Below are 18,534 nucleotides of genomic sequence, written 5' to 3'. Positions count from 1 at the left end.
GGACAAGCCTGGCTCCGACTCTGTTTAAATGGGAGAAGTAAACCAAGGGTTCCTATAGCAACTGCCGTGGATTGAGCACATTAGGCTCCAATGCTGCAAAGATACCCCCAAGAGGGGCAGAGCACGCCTCGAGCAGGGAAACCACTGTCACTATTTCCTTCGGAGGCTGGAGGCCCAGGCTCCTTGTCCTCAGACAAGGGTTGTCACCTGCAGGTCCCAGCAGCAGGCCCACGCAACTGAGCTGAGGGCGCTGGGCTCAGGGGGAGAGGAAAGAAAGCCCAGATGGAGCACGTGGATAGGTGAGGGGCAGGAGAGATGTGGGGAAGCTGATGATCAAAACCAAGACAAGCCTGGCCAGTGTGGCTCAATGGTTGAGCATTGACCTGTGAACCAGGAGGTCACAGTTCGATTCCTGGTCGGGACACATGCCCGGGTTGCAGGCTTGAGCCCCAATATGGGGTGTGCAGGAGGCAGATCAATGATTCTCTTTCATTGATGTTTCTCTCTCTCGCTTCCTTTCCTTGAAAACATATTAAAAAACAACAACAACACACACACACACACACACACACACACACACAAACAAGGAGGAGGAAAAGACAGGAATACAGAAAGCAAGAGGGGCCGGGGCCGGTTAGCTCAGTTGGTTAGAGCGTCGTCCCAATACACCAAGGTGGTGGGTTAATTCCTAGTAGAGAATATACAAGAATCAACAATGAATGCATAAAAAAGCGGAACAACAAATCAATGGTCCTCTCTCTTTCTCCAAAATTAACAGATAAAAAAAAAAAAAAAAAAAAGCACGAGGGAAGAACAAAGGAGAGTCAAGAAAGGAGGAAGAGAAGAGGAAAATAACAGCTGAGACGAGAGGGAGGAGAAACAGAAACGGGCGAAGAAAGCGCCAAGCTGACGAGAAAAGATTGGCTAGAACAGGAGATGGCCTGGGGACTTGGTAGGGGTCTGCCTCCCTGGCCAGGGCAGCCATGAACCTGCAGTCGGCAGGCGCCCCTCTGCAGGGCCACTGCCCCCGCGGGCCAACGACCTCAGCAGAAGCTTCTTGATTGCAGTGGCGAGAGCTGTGCAGGTCCTGGCTGCTGGCCCACTGACCGATGCCTAGTCTAGGGGGTCAGGGTGACTGACCGCTTCAGCCTCAGGTGGCAGGCAGCCGTGGTTCTCCCAGTGCCCTGGGCGTCAGTCTGTGTGCCCGTCTGGAATTACGTCATCAGACCGCACCAGTGTTCTCTCGAGGCACAACCTCATCAGGGCAGGTCAGATAGGCGATGCGATGCTGTGTGGGGATGGTAGGAGCTGCGCAGCTCACAGGTCATCAGCTCCTCGAGGTCGTGCAGAGGTCAAGTGGTGCTGTCCGTACCACGCCACCTGGGGCCGCTCCATGTCCACCGGAACGCGGTGCCTGGGCCTGCCCCACCCTGAGGCGCTGCAGGTCGGACCTACCTCCTTCCGGGGTGGTGAACTCCTTGGTTTCACTGCGAGGCCCATCGCCTCTCCCATTGACCACAACCATCTCCAGCTTGTAGTTGCTGTAGGGAAAGAGGCGGGACACCACGCCCCGGAGGCGGTCACCCGGGAAGCCGGCTTGCTGTCTCTTCTGAGACACCCACAGGCTCTTCAGTAAGCTGCTCTCCCGCCAGTAGTAGGCCTTCAGGACAGAAGCAGGCCGGTGAGGGGGCGCCAGGCGGGGCTGGGTTAGTGGTTAGTGGTGGTGGTGGTGGTGGTAGTGACCGGTCTTCCCTTTGCTGCCACAGGCTCCATGTCCCAAACGAGCTCATCAGGGCCACGCCGGGCGGGGAGGTGGCCGACAGTCCCCATTCGTTAGCCACTGAGCCCGTCTGAACGGATGTCAAACAAGCAACAGGGTGTTTGGTTTCAGTCGCCTCTCCGGAGAAGAGGCAAGCTGGCCAGGCCCACGCTGCTCCACCATGAGCCTCATTTCGAAGCTGGGGACCAGGTTGCTCAGGGAGTCTGTGCCAAAACTGCAAATACCGGCCACGGGTCCAAGCGTGGCAAGCTGTGTCCTGTGCTCAGAGGCCCAGTCCCCCAAGCAGGATTAGTATGGTATAAGCCTGGCGGCAGGAGGAGTTGGAAAATAGCGGGTTACCCCCACAAGTCTGACTAGGAGAAAAAGCCGTTTTAAGCCTTTGAAGTCAAATGTTGCTGTTAATATTGTCTGAAGACCTTTAGAATCGGTGTCCACGTCAGTGACAAGCCAGGCAGCCTGGTGGCAAGAGCTGGGACGGGACGGCCTATGGGAAGTGGCAGTGGCCCAGGGAAGGCTGAGAGCCAGTGTGTGCGACACAGGGTCTGATTAGCAGTGGGTAGGAAGCGCCAGGTCAAGATGTCTCACTAGCGCCACCTAGGCCTCCATCGGCAAGGTAAGGAGGAAGTCCAGGTTTAAGAGGGCACCCAATGGGACCTTTAGCCAGAACAACCTCCAGGCAAGGAGGTTCAAGGTAAAGGGCAAATGTTAGGGGAGAGCTCGTTCAAGTGTGAACATCATCTTGCCTGCCTTCCCCCCACTTACAAACTCATTTCCCAAGGAGAGACTGGCCCCTCCGTTCTGCCCCCGATTGTCCACCAGCCAATGCTCCACCAGTGAACCTGTGTGAGTATCCCGTGGCTACAGCCTCCCTCGCTTCCCAGGCCACTTTCAAACAGAGCCATTCCTAGGAAGAGCCTTGCTTATCCTGAGTTTCCTCTCCCTTTCCCCCAACTCAGCTCACCCTTTCAAAGAAGAGAGAAGACTGAGCAGAAACCACCCCCAGGCAGGAAGACCAGAAGCCAAGAGCCGGATGGCCCCGGTGCTGGATCACCTGGCGTGGCGGTGACCACAGGGAAGGCTTCTGCACCCTTTTAGCGGTTACACCTGTTAGTTGGGGCTTCCCAAACTCAGACCAGGAGAGGCAAGCAGCCCAGCGGGGACCATTAGGAGCAGGCAGGGTGTAGCTCAGTGGTGCCTCAACAGAGCTTCCGTGAATGCGTGTGCATCCACTCACGCCTTACAGGCATGGCGTGCGATGCAACATCCACCCAAAGCCACGGCCCTTCATGTGATTTCCTGCTGAGCATCCTCTCTCAGCATTTCCGTTGCAAGACACACACACCTGGGAGTGTGTGTCCATGTATAGGAGTATAATTTTGAGGGACTAACCCTAGACATCATCTTCTTGAATTACCTCTGGGTTCCATAGTTCCCCCAAGGCCCCCTCCCAAACATCCGCTGGCCTGCACCTGCTACCCCTTGCCCTGGTTATGGAGCGGGTGGTTAGGCGGGGCTGGGAGCTGGCTTCCTCACTCGGTACTCCCTGAGCTGGCCCTGCACCGTGTCGGAGTAGACGCGGTTCCACTGAAGGCTGATGGCTGTGCTGTTCAGGACTCGGATTTTAACGTCAGTGGGTGCAGCCCTGGGATCTGCAATGTGTTGGGACAGAGAGCAGGTTATGCTGGCACGGTTGGCCCCAGGAACCCAAGTTCCCCTCGGCTTTTCTCTGCTGCCCATACCCTCTACCCTGCTCTGGACCCTGAGGGAGGGGCTCTGTCTCCTCCATCAGACTGCGCTGGGAGGAGTGGGGAAAGGCTCAGGACAAAAGGGTGGCAGCCCAGGTAGGAGGGCAGGGATTTGCTACCCTCAGGTGCTGAGTAGTCTTCGTGTGCCCTCCACTGCATTCTCTGCCCTTCCCCGCCCTGCGCCATGTCCCAGGAGGCTGCCCTTCCTGCACCAAGTCAGCTGGGCTTCCTTGTTCTCAGGTTCCCGGATGGGTTTGCCCAATAGGAGGCGCCAACAGGAGATCCTGGGGCAGGAGACGTAGCTATGCCCCTTGCCGCCTGTTTGTGGGGCTGACAGCTGACAGCGTTGCATTCTTCTGCCCAAGGCCCTGGCTCCTGTGGGTGGTCCTTGATGGCATGGTGACTCACCCACCCCTGGCCCTCCAGGTGGTCACCATACTAAGCTGTTGCCCCTCCAGCCCTGTGCTTACATCAGAAACAGTCCGCCTTGAGTGGCATTTGCCTCCTGCCAGGAAACATCACCACCAGAATAGAGGCACCTTATCCATGACCACCTGCAATGGGAGGGCCACTCCCTCCCCCAAACTGGTTTCCGCCCCCTTTCTCCATTCCGCTGCAGCAGCGGTTCGGCCTCACCCCCTCTACTCCCTCAGAGCAGAGGCCACAGAGCAGGCAGATGCAATGGAGACTGGGGGGTGGTCCATGAAGTTCATGACCAGATGCTGCCCATCCCATACTTGCCATCCAGGAGTCTCCTGTCCAGAAGTGTCTGCCACCACGGCGATGAGGAGTGGGATGGACAGGGGCCTGCTGACCTTCCCTCCTTGCCTCCCCCCCCCCCCCCCGCCCACCTCATCTCCCAAGTGGGTTCAATCCATAATCACCTCCAGGAAAGTGGAGCACAGGCCCCAACCCTCACTTCTTCAGGTCTCACTGTTCAAACATTGCTGGCCCGGCTCCTGACTCCAGTATTGCCCCTGTGACTCCACTCCTCCCTAAGACTCTCCTCAGCCCCCCTCCCTTTCAGTCACCCCATGATCTCTTCTTAGATCTGACCCAGACCCACTGTGGTACAATTCACCCTGACTTGGCGGGGGGAGGGCAGGGGGTGGTGCTCCACTCACTCTCCTGCCTCGCTCAGCTGTCTACCGAATTGATGTGCTGGGGACAAAGAAGCCACCACCGCCTGGGAAGCCAGGCACCTACTTCCACATACATTGCCCAGAATCTCATTGATTCACCCCGTGCAAGCTCCTAAGGGACTTCTCTTTTTATGCTCAGTTCTGAGAGCCAAGAGCATCCTGGGAATGCTGGCAGGAAGCTGGTCTGGGTGGCTCCAGCCTGAGGCTCTGCAGACCTCCTCCATCCCTGAAGGCTGGCCGGGGAGCCGGGGGAGCCGGGGGAGGAGTCTGGCCCAAGGCCCTGCTTCCTGGGCGGAGCTAATGGCTCCTCGGGATACACAGTCCTGAAGTCTTTCTTGGTGCAGCGAGGACTGGCAATAGGCAGACCAGGAGGCCTGGGCTCGATTTTCACGCCCAGCACTTGCTGTTGTGTGATACGGCCCACATTTTCCTCGCGGGGGCCTGTGTTCACATCCATAACATAGAGTACTGGACTAGGTGATGACGCGGAGTAATTTTAACTGGTGCCCAGATGACACACTTCCGCTCCCGACACTATGAGGGCCCATCTGCTGCTACGTAGATCAGTTTCTCTTTCCCGGGATCTAGCTGTCCTCGCAGTTCTGGGAAGCCCCAGGACCCACCCCGTTCCTAGTCTGTGAGCCCAGCCGGGGGGCCCTGAGTGCAGGCCGGGGGAAGGTACTCACAATCTTCTCCGGAGTAACCGATGACCGTGTCTGGCTCAGGGCCCTTCCCAAAGTCATTCTCGGCCTGCACTCGGATCTCGTAGGGCACGTAGACAGGGGTCTGCCCGACCACGTAGCGGGAGCCCCACACGGTGGCGTTGTTCCAGGTTTCTCGAGTCTCTCTCCGCCGCCACTTGACGATGTAACGCAGGTTGGGGCCAAAGGCGGAGGTGGCATTCATGGGCTGGGCGGGGAGAGACAGAGGGCAGAGGTGGAGGGGCAGGTGGGGGGCCCCAGACCCACCCACAACTCGTCTCTTTCTCCCCCAGGCACCCCTCCAGATCTGCCCAACACTGCTCAGCCCCCACCCTCACTGAGTCCTCCAAGAGCCAAGTCCCATGACTCAGCACACAGATTTTCTGTGTCAAAGGCGTCCCCCAAGACCACACCAGCGTGACCCCACATGTGCAAGTGCATAGGGTGCAAAAGCCTTATTTTGGAAGGACCCTCTCCTATGGTGGAGCAACAAGAAAAAACATGGATGATAATATAATATTCTCCAGTCAGAAAGGCACAAGCTCTGGGTTAGCCACTGCATGCCTCCTGCCCATGAACTCCAAGTTACAGAGCCGACTTCAGCTCTCTCAAGTGCTGGCAGGTCTGTTCTGTCTTCCCAATGGGTCCCAGCCTTCTCAAAGTGGGCGGAGCTCTGCCCTCTGTTCCCTAAGGGCCTGCCCCCATAGAAAGTCCCAGAGCACAGGATGGAGAGTGGACCTCAAGCAGACCCTTCTCAGCCCCGTGGATGTGCTGGCATCTGGGATCAGCCAGGCCCCATTGCTGAGGCTGCTGGGAGACCAGGCCCTCAGCAGGATGGGGATGGTCTGGACTCCCAACACTGAGTGTCCTGTTTTCATGACATGTGGCCACAGCACAGAAGTGCATTTCAGCAGCCAAGTTTGCATCTCTCTAGGATGTAGTTTGAAAACTAGTCATTCTGATGCCTGGCCGACATGACTCAGTGGTTGAGCGTTGACCTATGAACCAGGAGGTCACAGTTTGATTTCTGGCCAGGGGTCAGAGCACATGCCCATGTTGCAAGCTCAAGCCCCAGTATGACGCATGCAGGAGGCAGCCCACCTCTGATTCTCTCTCATCATTGATGTTTCTCTCTCTCCCTCCCCCTTCCTCTCTGAAATCAATAAAAATAAATTTTTTAAAGAAGTCATTTTGAGGTGACACATCCAATTCTGATTTGAAAATGTAGTCAGTGAACCAAAGTGAAGATGGAGTTCTTCAAACCTGGCCTGGAGTTCTCTAGTCCTGACTGTGAGAAGGTCTACGCTGACGCCAGCCACTGGCCTCTCCTCACTCCCAGCAATCTCGTGAAAGGATCCAGAACACCAATGTGAGCCCAGTATTTATGCCCAATTGTTCCCAGTCCAACCTCAGCCCCTCCTCCTCCTTCTTTTTTTAATCCTCACCTGAGGATATTAAAAAAATAATAATAAAAAATATATATTTTTTTAATTGATTTTTTTACAGAGAGGAAGAGAGAGGGATAGAGAGTTAGAAACATCGATGAGAGAGAAGCATTGACCAGCTGTCTCCTGCACACCCCCTACTGGGTTATGTGCCTGCAACCAAGGTACATGCCCTTGACGAGAATCGAACCTGGGACCCTTGAGTCCGCAGGCCAACGCTCTATCCCAGTGGTTTGGCAAACTGTGGCTTGCGAGCCGGTGCTCTGTTGACTAATGAGTTTGCCGACCACTAGGATAGGGGCTTACTCACAAGGAACAAGAGCCTGTAATTATTGGGATTGAGAGTCTAGGTCAGCGGTCGGCAAACTCATTAGTCAACAGAGCGGCAAACCGTAGCTCTCGAGCCAAACCAGTTAAGGCCCCTGAGGATATTTTTTCCCATTGATTTTTAGAGTGGAAGAGAGAGGGAAATATTGATGTGAGAAAATCACATCTATTGATTGCCTCCTGCACACTCCCTGACCAGAGCCTGGGCTGGGAAGGAGCCTGCAACCAAGGTATGTCCCCTTGGCCAAAAATGAACCCAGGACCCTTCAGTCTGTAGGCCAACGCTCTATCCACTGAGCCAAATGGGCTCTGCCTCAACCCCTCCTTCTTCTGAAGAAAGAAGCCCATTTTATTTTGCTGGTTCTCTATGGTTGTGCCAGACTGCCCCAACCACCTCTGCTCCTCTCTCCTGTCTTAAATCTTATCTAGACACGCTCCTGCTTGGTTTCTGGACGCCCAACGCAGACGAGCCACCACACCAGCCAGGCCGTCTGAGCCACCCTGGAGCCTTGGGGCATCAGAGGCATGAAGGGCGAGGGACCCAGGTGCACACTGCTGCCTGCGAGGCTGGGCCGGGGACACTCACCGTCCATGTGATCTCCATGTTGTTCTTTCTGGTCCCCTCTCCTTTCACATCGCTGGGATTGGACTCAGGGGCTGGAACCCAAATTGACACGAAGTTCAAGTCCAATGTGTCTAGGGCACGGTGAGCACCTCTCCCCCTCACCCCCCTCCCCCCTTCCTTGACTGGTCTCTTCTACGCTGCTCTTCTGTGTCTCTGCACTCCGGTCTCATGGGCAACAGAACATGCTCTACCATATCTCACGTGTGAGGCGTGCCTGCCTAGCTCACTAACCCCTCTCCATTGCAATGCCTCTCAGACAGATCTGTCATGAGGCTTTCCACACTTCAGATGCCCATATAGCCAACCCGAGGATCATCTCCTTCATAGATTAGCCGCTAAATGTGTTTCATAGCAGGCGGATTTATCCCAGCATTTAACATATTGTTGGATGCCAACGAGCCAGTGTGACTTCAGAATGCTGAATGTTACCAGGAAAAGAAATCTGATAAAACACCGGGTTACACGTTCCTGCTGCGAGTGTCTGCCACAGCTCTTCCCTTCCAAGCAGACCATCGGCATCAGTGATAATAAAAACGACAGGTCATGTGAGTGCTCGCATCTCAGACGGAATCCTCCCAGCAGCCCCTCTGGCACATGCTGATATTACAGATGAGGGGCCACGCCTTGGAGCCATTAAGACACGTGCCCAAATCCGCACGTCTGGGGGCCGGGGACTGGGGCACCCAGCGGGAGCTCAGGGCGCCTGTCCCAGCGCCCCCATGGGGGAGCCCTCGGGTACTCACGGGCCCCGCTGGTTCTGTAGCGCTCGGACGGGAGGCTGGGGTGGCTGCTGCCCACCTCGTTGACAGCGATGACCCGGAACTGGTAGTTGACGTACGGGGACAGCTGCAGGACGGCTGAGTTGACGCTGCCTGGGAACTTGGAATGGTCGTGCCAGACCCCCGGCTGGAACTGGTCCTCTTCGAACTGGACCACATAGTCTGAGGGCAAAGGCAGCGGCTTCAGGGGCCGAGCCAGCTGCCTTCTTCCGGGAAGCATCCCTCACGGCTTCCATCCTCTCCATCACCTCCCTCCGTAGAGAGAGAGGCACAGGGAGGATTCCCATCAAGACCCCGAGAGGGAACAAGGCTTCCGTGGCGTCTGCAAACAGCCCAGGGCCCGGGCCAAGGGAGGCGGATGGGGACGGACTCCAGGGCCAGGCCTCCGAGCTCCCAGCTGCCCCCACCCTCTCCTCCGGCCCGGAGTGCAGGGCCCAGGCTGACCTGTGATGGGGCTGTTGTTATCGTCCCCTGGGATCCAGGTCAGCCTCACGCTCCTCTCGGCCAGGTCGGTGAGCTCCAGGTCCCGGGGTTTGTCCGGCCGTCCTGGCAGCAGAGGGGGAAGACACGGCGCAGGACTCCGGAGTTAGAGCCAGCCCCGGCCCCGGCCACGCCCACAGACAGGGCCCTGGAGGGTGGAGGCCACCACAGCAGGGCCCGCCCCCAGCCTGCCCCCCGGAGGGTCAGCACAGGGACCACCCCTTCCCTCAGCGGGTCAGGGAGAACCCAGAGGAGACTCCAGTCCGCCTCCCTCTCCGAGAGTATCCAAGGATGCCCGGCACAGAGAGTCGGACCGGCCAGCCCACTCCTGCGGGGATCTTGGAGTGCAGGCGGTTGGTAATGCTTTTCACTAGACGCGTGTTCACGTTTAAGCCAGCAAGGAAGGAAGTGTGGCCTATGTCTCGTTTCCTCAGGATTATTATTTTCTACTCTGTACGCCACGGCTCTGAGGGGCAGGAGCTGGAGGGTGTGTGGGTGCTGAGCGAGGCAGACAGGCTCAGGGGATGGGAGGGAGGAAGGGGACCAGGCCAGGGAGGAGATGGGGGTGTGGTCAAGAAGTTCCAGGGATGGACAGGAGCCCAGCAGGCTGCCTACATCAGGGAGGCAGCACCGTTTGGGGGCTCCAGTCTGACTGGGTTGCCTTAGTGGGAGTGAGTGCCATCCAGGGTCGGGAATAAAGCCATGCCACCACGGACTGGTGGGATGGCATAATTTCCCCCTCTATGGCTTCTCGAACCAGCCATTTCCGCACGATGGCCGATTACTGGAAGAATCTGGAAGGTGAGCCCCCATTTGTGTGTGCAGACTGTTTGTGGGGTACATAGTGTTGGACGTGGAGAGGCTGCAGGAAACGTGGGCCCACAGATGGTTCGAAGCACGTGGGCCACAGGCCTCCCCATGGGCATGGTGAGAGGTCAGAGGTCAGGGACGCAGGAGAAAAGGCAGCCAAGGATGTCTAAGCTCAACCTGCACCTGGAGCAGGAAGCCCGGGCTGTGATGCTCGGGGAGGGAGCGGATTGGGCAGGGCGTGGGGGTGACGCACCGCCCACCCTGCTCTCTTCTGAGACCCCACCCTCCCCGGGCCTAGCAAGGGCTTTGGTGAGGGTCCCGATTAGTAAGAATTACCTTTGGGGAGGGCAGCCAAACCGTTAGTTGGAGTGGTCTGATCAGCTGCAAAGGTAAGACGGTTAACCAGGTTAGCTGGTTATCTGGGGTTAGAGGTGCTCCAAGAGGGTGGGAACAGGCAGCCGAGGCTGGGAGAGCTTCCCCTGCAACATGTTTCCCACGGCTAACCCCTGCTTCCACAGAGCCACACCCCTAGAGGCCTTCTGTGACCCCATCACCCTCCTGTCCCAGGGCCCCATCACCCTGGGCCCCATCACCCTGGACCCCATCTCCCTAGGCCCCATCACCCTGAGCCCCATCACCCTGAGCCCCATCTCCCTAGGCCCCATCACCCTGAGCCCCATCACCCTGGGCCCCATCACCCTGAGCCCCATCACCCTGGGCCCCATCACCCTGAGCCCCATCACCCTCCTGTCCCAGGGCCCCATCACCCTGAGCCCCATCACCCTGGGCCTCATCACCCTGAGCCCCATCACCCTGGGCCCCATCACCCTGAGCCCCATCACCTTGGGCCCCATCACCCTGGACCCCATCTCCCTAGGCCCCATCACCCTGAGCCCCATCACCCTCCTGTCCCAGGGCCCCATCACCCTGGGCCCCATCACCCTCCTGTCCCAGGGCCACCCCACCATCATCCTGAGCCCCATCACCCTGGGCCCCATCACCCTGAGCCCCATCACCCTGAGCCCCATCACCCTGGGCCCCATCACCCTGAGCCCCATCACCCTGGGCCCCATCACTCTGGGCCCCATCACCCTCCTGTCTGAGGGCCACCCCACCATCATTCTGAGCCCCATCTCTCTCCTGTCCCCCCATCACCCTCCTGTCCCAGGGCCACCCCACCATCATCCTGAGCCCCATCTCTCTCCTGTCCCCCATCACCCTCCTGTCCCAGGGCCCCATCACCTCCTTCCTATCCCATGGCCCCCATCACCTCCCTCCTGTTCCAGAGCCACCATCACCGGAGCTCTATCTCCGGGGCCCATGTGCGTCCACTGGGGAAGGGACACAATGCGTTAAGAGGAAGGGCAGAGGGGCCCAGAGAGAGGACAGAGGTGATGAGGGACAACGGGCACTCTGCCTCCCTGGACGGGACCGGCTCCCTCCCCAGGTTTGGGATGACTTCATATGTTCAGCACAGCCTGGACGAGGTAGGGTCACCCCGCTGAGTGCTGAGCGCACAGTGCCCTGTGATTCCCATGGGGAAGCGGGGAGGAAGGAAGGCCAGCAGAGGTGTGGGAAGGACAAACACAAAGTTCAGTCTTGCTTCAATGAAGGATCGTTTTAATGAACTTAGTGGTTTAGAGTTAGCTGTAACGTTGGTGAGAACGACCCCTCCCTCCCCCCCCAGGAACCCCTGTCCACCTTCCCGCTCTCATTGGGATGAGAACACAGGGAGTTAATAGCTCTACTTAGGAGGCAAGTCATCGAACTCAGCTTCTCTCGAAAGGAGCAGCCCCCTAACCCTTAGGCCAAAGGGCAGGAGACGGCCACAGCCGGTGGGCTCGCGGACCACAGAACTGTGCCGGCCCCGGCCTCTGCGGCTGCAGGAAGGGCGAGGAGGTCAGCGCCCCGGGCAGCGGCAGTTACCTAGCACGGTGAGGTAGGCCTTGGCCCGGTCCTGGTCCAGCTCCGTGCTGGCGACGCACGTGTAGCTGCCCTGGTCCCGCTCGGCCACACCGAAGATGGTCAGGGAGTCGTCCTCCTTCTTCATCCTGCAAAGGCACCGAGGGTTGGGAGGAGAGCGAGAGGGGGGAAATGGGAGAGACAAGGGGAGTGCCAGGCACCGCTGCTGCTTTCTCCCTGGATGGCAGGCGAGTCGGAGGGGGAGGGGAGCCCCAGGCTGGGCTGGGCAGCCACAGCCCCCCTGGGGGACATGAGCCCCATCATGATGCCAGGGAGAGACGGGGTGTCACCGGCACTGACGTGCTCAATAAAGGGGATAAGGAACACGGGGGACCCCCACGTGGCCCTGAGCCGTGCTCAGCCCTCAAACGACACCTGCTCTCTGTGCCTTTCTGGGCTGCGCTCCCTCCCAACTTAGACCCACCCCCAAACGCAGGTGGAGACCCCGCCTCTCCCCATTCTCCAGCTCCATCTCCAGCCTGGACTGGTCTCTGCACCCGGGCTTAGCCGGGTGCCAGGCTCCTCTGAACAGTCTCCCATCGAGGGAGGGCACCAAAGAGCAGGCAGGGGTGAGCAGCAAATGAGTACCAGGATGTACCTGCCCTCGAGGGGTGGGGGAGTGGGGAACACCCCCACAAAAAACCAGGTGGTCCTTGGAAACAGCTGGTGCCTAAGGCAACCTCAGGGCCCTGAGGTGAAGAAGGTGCACAGAGGGCCCTGGGAGGGAGGCTCGGACCTTGACGGCACCAGAGACCCCTGCGGGCAGGTGTACACCCTGCTGGTGCCCAGCCCTCCCCACACCCACTGAATCCGAATCTGGGATGAGGAAGGAGGCAGGCTTGGGGCTAGGAAAAGCCTCCCAGGGGTCCTAGTGGGCTCGGGCCAGCTCTGCCCTCTGCTGGAGAAGAGGGGCACTGCGGGCAGGGCGGAAGCTGCAGGGAGAGGGGGCTCCTGGCTGCAAGGCAGAAGAGGAGGAGGGGAGGAGTCACAATAAAGGAAGGAGGAAAAGAGGAGCGAGGGGAGAAAAGTGAAGAGAGAAAGGAGTTGGAAAGAGAGGAGAGGGAAAGGGAAGCAGAGAGCTGATGGAGAGAGGGAGAGGGTGCAGGGTGGGGGTCTCCCCTGAGGCCACCTGCCCAACTCGGCAGCTCCTTGGGGACAGGGGGGACACAGGCTCCCTAGCCCTGGGCCCCGAGAAGGGAAAGGAAAGGGCCCCTGAGCGGCAGCAGGAAGGGGCGAGGGCGGAGCGGAGACCTGTTCCCGATGTAGAGTGGCTGGTCGTCCTTCAGCCAGGAGACCGTGAGCTTCAGGGAGGGGTCGTGCTTGACCCGGCACTCCAGCTGCACGGTGGTGCCCCTTTTGACCACCTGGTCCTCGGGCATCCGGAAGATCCTGGTGGGGTCTGCGGAGAAACCCAGTGCTCGGCGCTGACCGCCCTCTGCCCGCCATCCCAGCATGGACCCAGGGTGACACGCGCGACTTCAAGGTTAGACCCATCAAGGGAGGTGGCAGAAACAGTCTCCCATTGCATGAATGGGGGGGGGGGAGCCTGGTGTGGGTGATCCCCAATAGGTAACCACCCCAGATCCTCTCTATCGGGCTCGGGAGGAGCTGATGCAATTCCTGGGGCGGCGGTGGCAGCCGGGTGGACAGAACTCTGTGGCCCAGCACCCAGGCCAGCAGGAAGCCCTGGGAGAACACCCACACCCACTGGGAGAGTCCCGCAGGGGATCAAGCAGGAGGGAGGCGTGTGCATTTCCAAAGTGCAAAACACACGTGGGCCACCTGGCGATGACAGCCTCCTTCCCCAGCCCCACGCCCCGCCCCCGCCCTCCACCCACCAACCCCCTCCTTTACCTTTGACCTCCAGGCGGACCTGGTTCTCGGCTTTGCCCAGGATGTTGGTGGCCACACAGGTGTAGATGCCCTGGTCCTCCTTGCGGATCATCTGGATCTCCAGGCTGCCGTTCTCGAAGACGTGGTAGTTGCCACCATCCAGGTTGCTCCCTTGCCCATTCTTAAACCTCACAACACAGCAGCGGAACACACCACACACTGAGAAAGGGCTGGCCCCGGGGCGTGGGCCAACCACCGAGAGAGAGCGGGGTGGGCAGTGGGAGGAGCCCCACGCCAGGAGCCTCGAGCCCTCGTCCTGCAGGGTCTCCCTCCGGCCACGGAGTGGCCCCCGGCAAGTGTCTGCCCCGCCCAGGGCCTCAGTGTCCTTCTGTGCACAGCATGGGGGTGGACCCAGCTGCTCTGCCAACTTCCTCCCAGCTTTGCCCCTTGAAGGTGCCCAGGCCTTGCTCCATACCCACTATGGGCAGATGGGGAATGACAAAGGGGGAGGCAGATGGCCCCTGCTGGGGAGGCCTGGCCCCCTGGGACTTACCAGCGGAGTGTGGGGATGGGGGAGCCGAAGAAAGGGCAGTCCAGCCGCGTGCGGTTGTACAGGATCACCCGGATGAGCTGGTTCCGGGGTGACATCATGCGAGGCGGCACGTCTGCAAGTCCCAGACAAGCCGTCTTAGGTGGGGGGCGGGGGGGGGGTGTCTCTCTCTCCCATCCCTTTCCCGTTCGTCCTATATCTACCTGCTTCCTCCGAACAGCAGCTTCCTAAGCGCAGCCCCTGCCCCTCCCCACGTGGCTCCGCTAAAAAGCCTCGAAGGGGTAGGTGAGGGAGGAGGGAGCTTTTCCTTTCCGGACCTACCCTCTTTCCAATCCAGCTTCTGCCCACGGTGTCAGTCCCCAAATTACCCAGCAGGCTCTGCACCTGCCCCTCCCCCCGCCCCCGCTTCCCTGCCCTGGGAGTGCTGCAGACATCTCAGAACCACTCCGGCTCTGCGACCCGCTGAGACCCCCGGAGGGTCAGCACGGACACCCCAAGGCGACGAGACAGAGACCGGCCCGCTGGGGGACACCAGGGAAGGAGGGGCCAAGGCTGGCTTCCGGGAGGGAAGCCACTCTGTCTGCACACCTGGCTCTGCGGGTTTTAAGCCCTCTCTCCTCCCCACACCTCTTCTCTCTGGTCTCCAGGCTTCCCCCCGCCAGCCTGACCGGCCTCCGGAGAGGAGCGTGAGCCCACGCGCGACGCGACCGCCCGGAGAAGCAGCAGGAGTGGGGGGGGAAGGGCGGGGGGGGACACGGGGACACGCACCCAGCACGCTGACGAAGGCGTTGGCCAGCAGGTAGCCGTGCTCGTTGGAGGTGTTGCACTGGTACACGGCCCTGCTGCTGATCTGCGTGTCCCGGAAGATGATGGTGTCCCCGGCCACCTCGCGGTTCGGGTTGGGAGGTGCCGCTACGGAGAGGAAAGAGGCCTCTTGTGAGAAAGGGGGGGCGGGAGGGCAGGCGAGGGGACCCTGGGGCTCTGCGCGGGGCTCCCCAGCACGGCTGGGTGTGTAGAAGACCCCGCTCCGGCCCCACCACTGCGTGGCCCATCGGCGAACCTTCTGGAGCTTATTTCTCAGTCTGTCCAACGGGGATATGAATTCCTGCTCAGTAGCAGCTGGGCAGGTGGGGCTTGACGCATAAGCTGTGGCAACAGAAAGGGGTCTGAATTTCCAACCTGATCCCTGCAGCATCGGTTTCCTTGTGGGCAGAAGAGGGCTCGCTGCCACCGTGTGCGGCTTTTACGAGGATGACCTGAGCTTTTAGGCAGGTGTCAGGCCGCTGGCAGAGGGCCCAGCCCGTACTGACAATCACTGTTGTTAATATTTTAATCCAACGTGCATACACTCAAGTCTGTCCTGAAAAGGACGAAGCACTAAGGAACCGGGTAGGCCTGCCTCTTGCCCATCCTCAGAGCAGAGCTTTCTGCAGACATCCCCCAAGTTACTCCTGCTGGAGTCCGCACAGTCCTTCTGTCTGCCAAAGCTACCCCCCCCCTCCGTCCGTCCCAGGCCAGGTTTCCCACGCGCAGAGGGAACATTCCACGTGCACCGGTGCATCCGGCTGGGAATCTGGGGCAAATCCAGTCTTTCGGGGCCTCATTTCCTTCACCTGCCAAATGAGGAGGAAGTACTCCCACCACCCCCCTGTCTAAGGAGGGTTAGGAGAAGAGAAAGGTAACGGGCTGTACAATAAACGTTTTTCTGGAAATGTAAGAACGGCCGCTTTTCTCGTCTCTCATCGCCAGAAGGCGACGCTCGTCTGTAAGATTTCTGGCCTGGGCTTCCTCGATCCGTGAACTCATCTGGGATCGCTCAGACCGACTGACGGACTGTCATTGGCAGAGGAGGCCCCAGAATCTGGCCCATGGGTGCCACTCCACAGATAGCGAGTCTGAGCCGGAACTGGGGAATCAGCAGGCGGTAAGTGAAGTCAAGGTCAACATCCTTATCACCCTTCCCTTTTCATCAGCAAAAAGACCCGAGGCAGGCACTGCCAGCGACTAGAACGCCTTGCCGAGCAATTCTCATGGCCCCACCTCCCCTCTGGTCACTCCCCGTAAGTGATGGGTGCCCTTCCCAGGACCAAGGCTCAGCGGCGAGTCCCGGGTGCTGTGCCATTTAGAGCTTTTGTTGGCCTTGTCCCCAGAGGCTGTCAGGACAGGGAGAACCCAGAGAGGGCAGGCAGGTCCCGGTCTCTCTGCGTCCAGGAGGACAGTCACTGGGATAAATGGGTGCTCAGTACTAGATGGTGCAGGACAGCTGGGTTCCCATAGCTTCCTCCTTATTGGTCATGTGACTCGGGCAGCTGACACACCTTCAGAACCTCGCTTCCTCGTGGGTAATGTTTGAGGTTAAAGAGAGAGGACTGCAGCACCACCTGCAGTGGCTGGGACACGGCAAGTGTCTAAAAGGTGCTCTCACCCTCTCCTGCACCTGCCTTCCCTGCCTCTCCACTGGCTGCTCTGAGAACTCTGGAGGTAGACTCTGAGTTCTCGCCATCTATTCCCCCCCCCCCCCCCCCAAATCTGGTCGACTTCACTTTTTGCATTTCCTCTCAACCTTTAACACAGTTCCTCATGCTGTGGTGACCCGCAACCATAAAATTATTTTAGTTGCTACTTCATAACTGTCATTTTGCAGTTATGTTCTTAGGCGACCCACAGGTTGAGAACCGCTGCTGTGGAGCTTAAAACCATCGGAAAACACAGATATTTACATTACGATTCATCAACAGTAGCAAAATTACCGTTATGAAGTAGCAACGAAAATAACTTTATGGTTCGGGGTCACCACAACATGAGGGACTGTATTAAAGGGTCGTGGCCTTGGAAAGGTTGAGAACCACTGTTCTAGAGAAAGTAATGGCAGGACATTTTAAAAAGTAAATGCTCCTGGAGAGAATGATGGGAAATCTTGACCAAGACCTCTGAAGAGAATGATGGGAAATCTTGATCAAGCCCTCTGGAGAGAATGATGGGAAATCTTGATCAAGCCCTCTGGAGAGAATGATGGGAAATCTTGACCAAGCCCTCTGCTGGAAGGCGCCTTGGACTCCCTACTCCAGCTATCCAGGCAGGACGACCTCTCCCCCGAGTCTGTGTACATTGAACCCTGCCAGGGCGCATCTGTTCTCCTGGGAAGGTGCTTTCTCATAGCCGACCAGACCGTTCCCATTGTCCCGCCACCCTGCCTCCTGGTGCGCCCTCAGCAGAAAGCAGACCCGGGCAGCCAACCACAAAGGGTTACTGAGCTCTACTCTATCTCCGGAGCTCCAGACATCACTCAGAGCCCAGGCTCTCAGGAGGTGCAGCCGCGGACCCCAAACCTTGACCTGGGCTCTGCAGTTGTGAAGGGCACAGAGCAGAGGTTGATGAAAACCCCAAGGTAGCAGAAATGCTCTCAACAGAGAGAGAACCCCAGGCTCCACCCTCTCACGTAGACGCGAGGCAGGGATCCTGCCTCTGGAAGTGTCCGAAGAGGTGGCTGCTCCCTCGCTTCTGGAACAACCAGGGGCACCGCAGGGACAAGACCAGGAGCCTTTGCTGGCGGACAGAGCAGTCAGGGGAGACGATGCCTAGTTACTCACACTGCAAAGGTTCCCCGTTCACCATCCACTGGACAGTGGGCTTCGGGTTCCCATTGGCTCGACACACCAGCCTCCCATCCTCGCCGGGAGCCAGGATAAGGTTCTTGGGCTCGTCCAGCCAGTAGGGAGCAGCTGGAAGACAAGAGCAGCACAGGCAGGAGTTAGAAGGTGCTGACAGGCTTCCTCTAGGAAGACAGGAGCCTCTGAGGGCCAGCCCAGCCCCTCGGCACCCGCCCCGGGCTCATCCTCATGGATGGCTCCGCCCAGCCTGCCTTAAGCTGGCTCAACACCAGCGATGCCGGCCTGCCTATTTCGAGTTCACAGAACAAGAGTTCCAACGTGCGGCTGCTCATGAGCGATTCCTGAAGAGCTTTAACCAACACGGGAGCCAGGGCCCATCTCAGACCCACTGAATGGGAATCCTCAGGAGAGGCTATGGGGGCAAATGCTTTAAGAGGCCCTGGTGTTCATGATGGGCACCCAAGGGCCCAGCCAGGGACGGTGGGAAGGCGGGCACTGGGTTGGCCCCTCTGGGTTTCCGTTGTTGCTGCTGCAACATGAGACCTTTCTGGAAAGGCCCGCTACTTACACTCACTCTCTTAGGCACTGAGCTTTGGTTAGAGCAGAAGCTCATGGCTGACCACCCCTTTCCACTATTTGGAAAACTGCACAAACATATGGATACTAGAGACTCAGTGCATGAACTCGTGCACGAATGGGGTCTGGCTGGCCCACCCCACCCCTGATTGGGGTGTGTGTGTGTGG

At 58.8% G+C, this 18,534-nt stretch overlaps 1 protein-coding gene across 19 annotated transcripts in view; it reads right to left on the bottom strand.

Moving 5' to 3' along the window:
• NFASC (neurofascin) overlaps nucleotides 1-18,534 on the bottom strand; it is a 141,810-nt gene that overhangs the window by 30,047 nt on the left and 93,229 nt on the right. For 10 of the 19 annotated variants that reach the window (XM_045583028.1, XM_045583031.1, XM_045583032.1 and 7 more), the window contains 13 exons: nucleotides 17,770-17,901; nucleotides 14,948-15,091; nucleotides 14,183-14,294; nucleotides 13,651-13,817; nucleotides 13,048-13,195; nucleotides 11,761-11,885; nucleotides 10,171-10,215; nucleotides 8,989-9,090; nucleotides 8,509-8,706; nucleotides 7,727-7,797; nucleotides 5,354-5,576; nucleotides 3,314-3,429; nucleotides 1,456-1,660 (listed from right to left, as the gene is read on the bottom strand). In XM_045583028.1, coding sequence (XP_045438984.1) covers nucleotides 1,456-1,660; nucleotides 3,314-3,429; nucleotides 5,354-5,576; nucleotides 7,727-7,797; nucleotides 8,509-8,706; nucleotides 8,989-9,090; nucleotides 10,171-10,215; nucleotides 11,761-11,885; nucleotides 13,048-13,195; nucleotides 13,651-13,817; nucleotides 14,183-14,294; nucleotides 14,948-15,091; nucleotides 17,770-17,901 — 1,788 coding nt within the window. Of the gene's footprint in view, nucleotides 1-1,455; nucleotides 1,661-3,313; nucleotides 3,430-5,353; nucleotides 5,577-7,726; nucleotides 7,798-8,508; nucleotides 8,707-8,988; nucleotides 9,091-10,170; nucleotides 10,216-11,426; nucleotides 11,886-13,047; nucleotides 13,196-13,650; nucleotides 13,818-14,182; nucleotides 14,295-14,947; nucleotides 15,092-17,769; nucleotides 17,902-18,534 lie in introns of those variants that run through there. The other 9 variants (XM_045583030.1, XM_045583038.1, XM_045583039.1 and 6 more) reach the window with 4 other exon arrangements.

This window comes from Pipistrellus kuhlii, unplaced genomic scaffold (genome assembly GCF_014108245.1).
Source record: "Pipistrellus kuhlii isolate mPipKuh1 unplaced genomic scaffold, mPipKuh1.p scaffold_m20_p_18, whole genome shotgun sequence".
NCBI lineage: Eukaryota > Metazoa > Chordata > Mammalia > Chiroptera > Vespertilionidae > Pipistrellus > Pipistrellus kuhlii.
The sequence above is the reverse complement of the archived record's forward strand: the minus strand, read 5'-3'. Positions and strand labels throughout refer to the sequence as shown.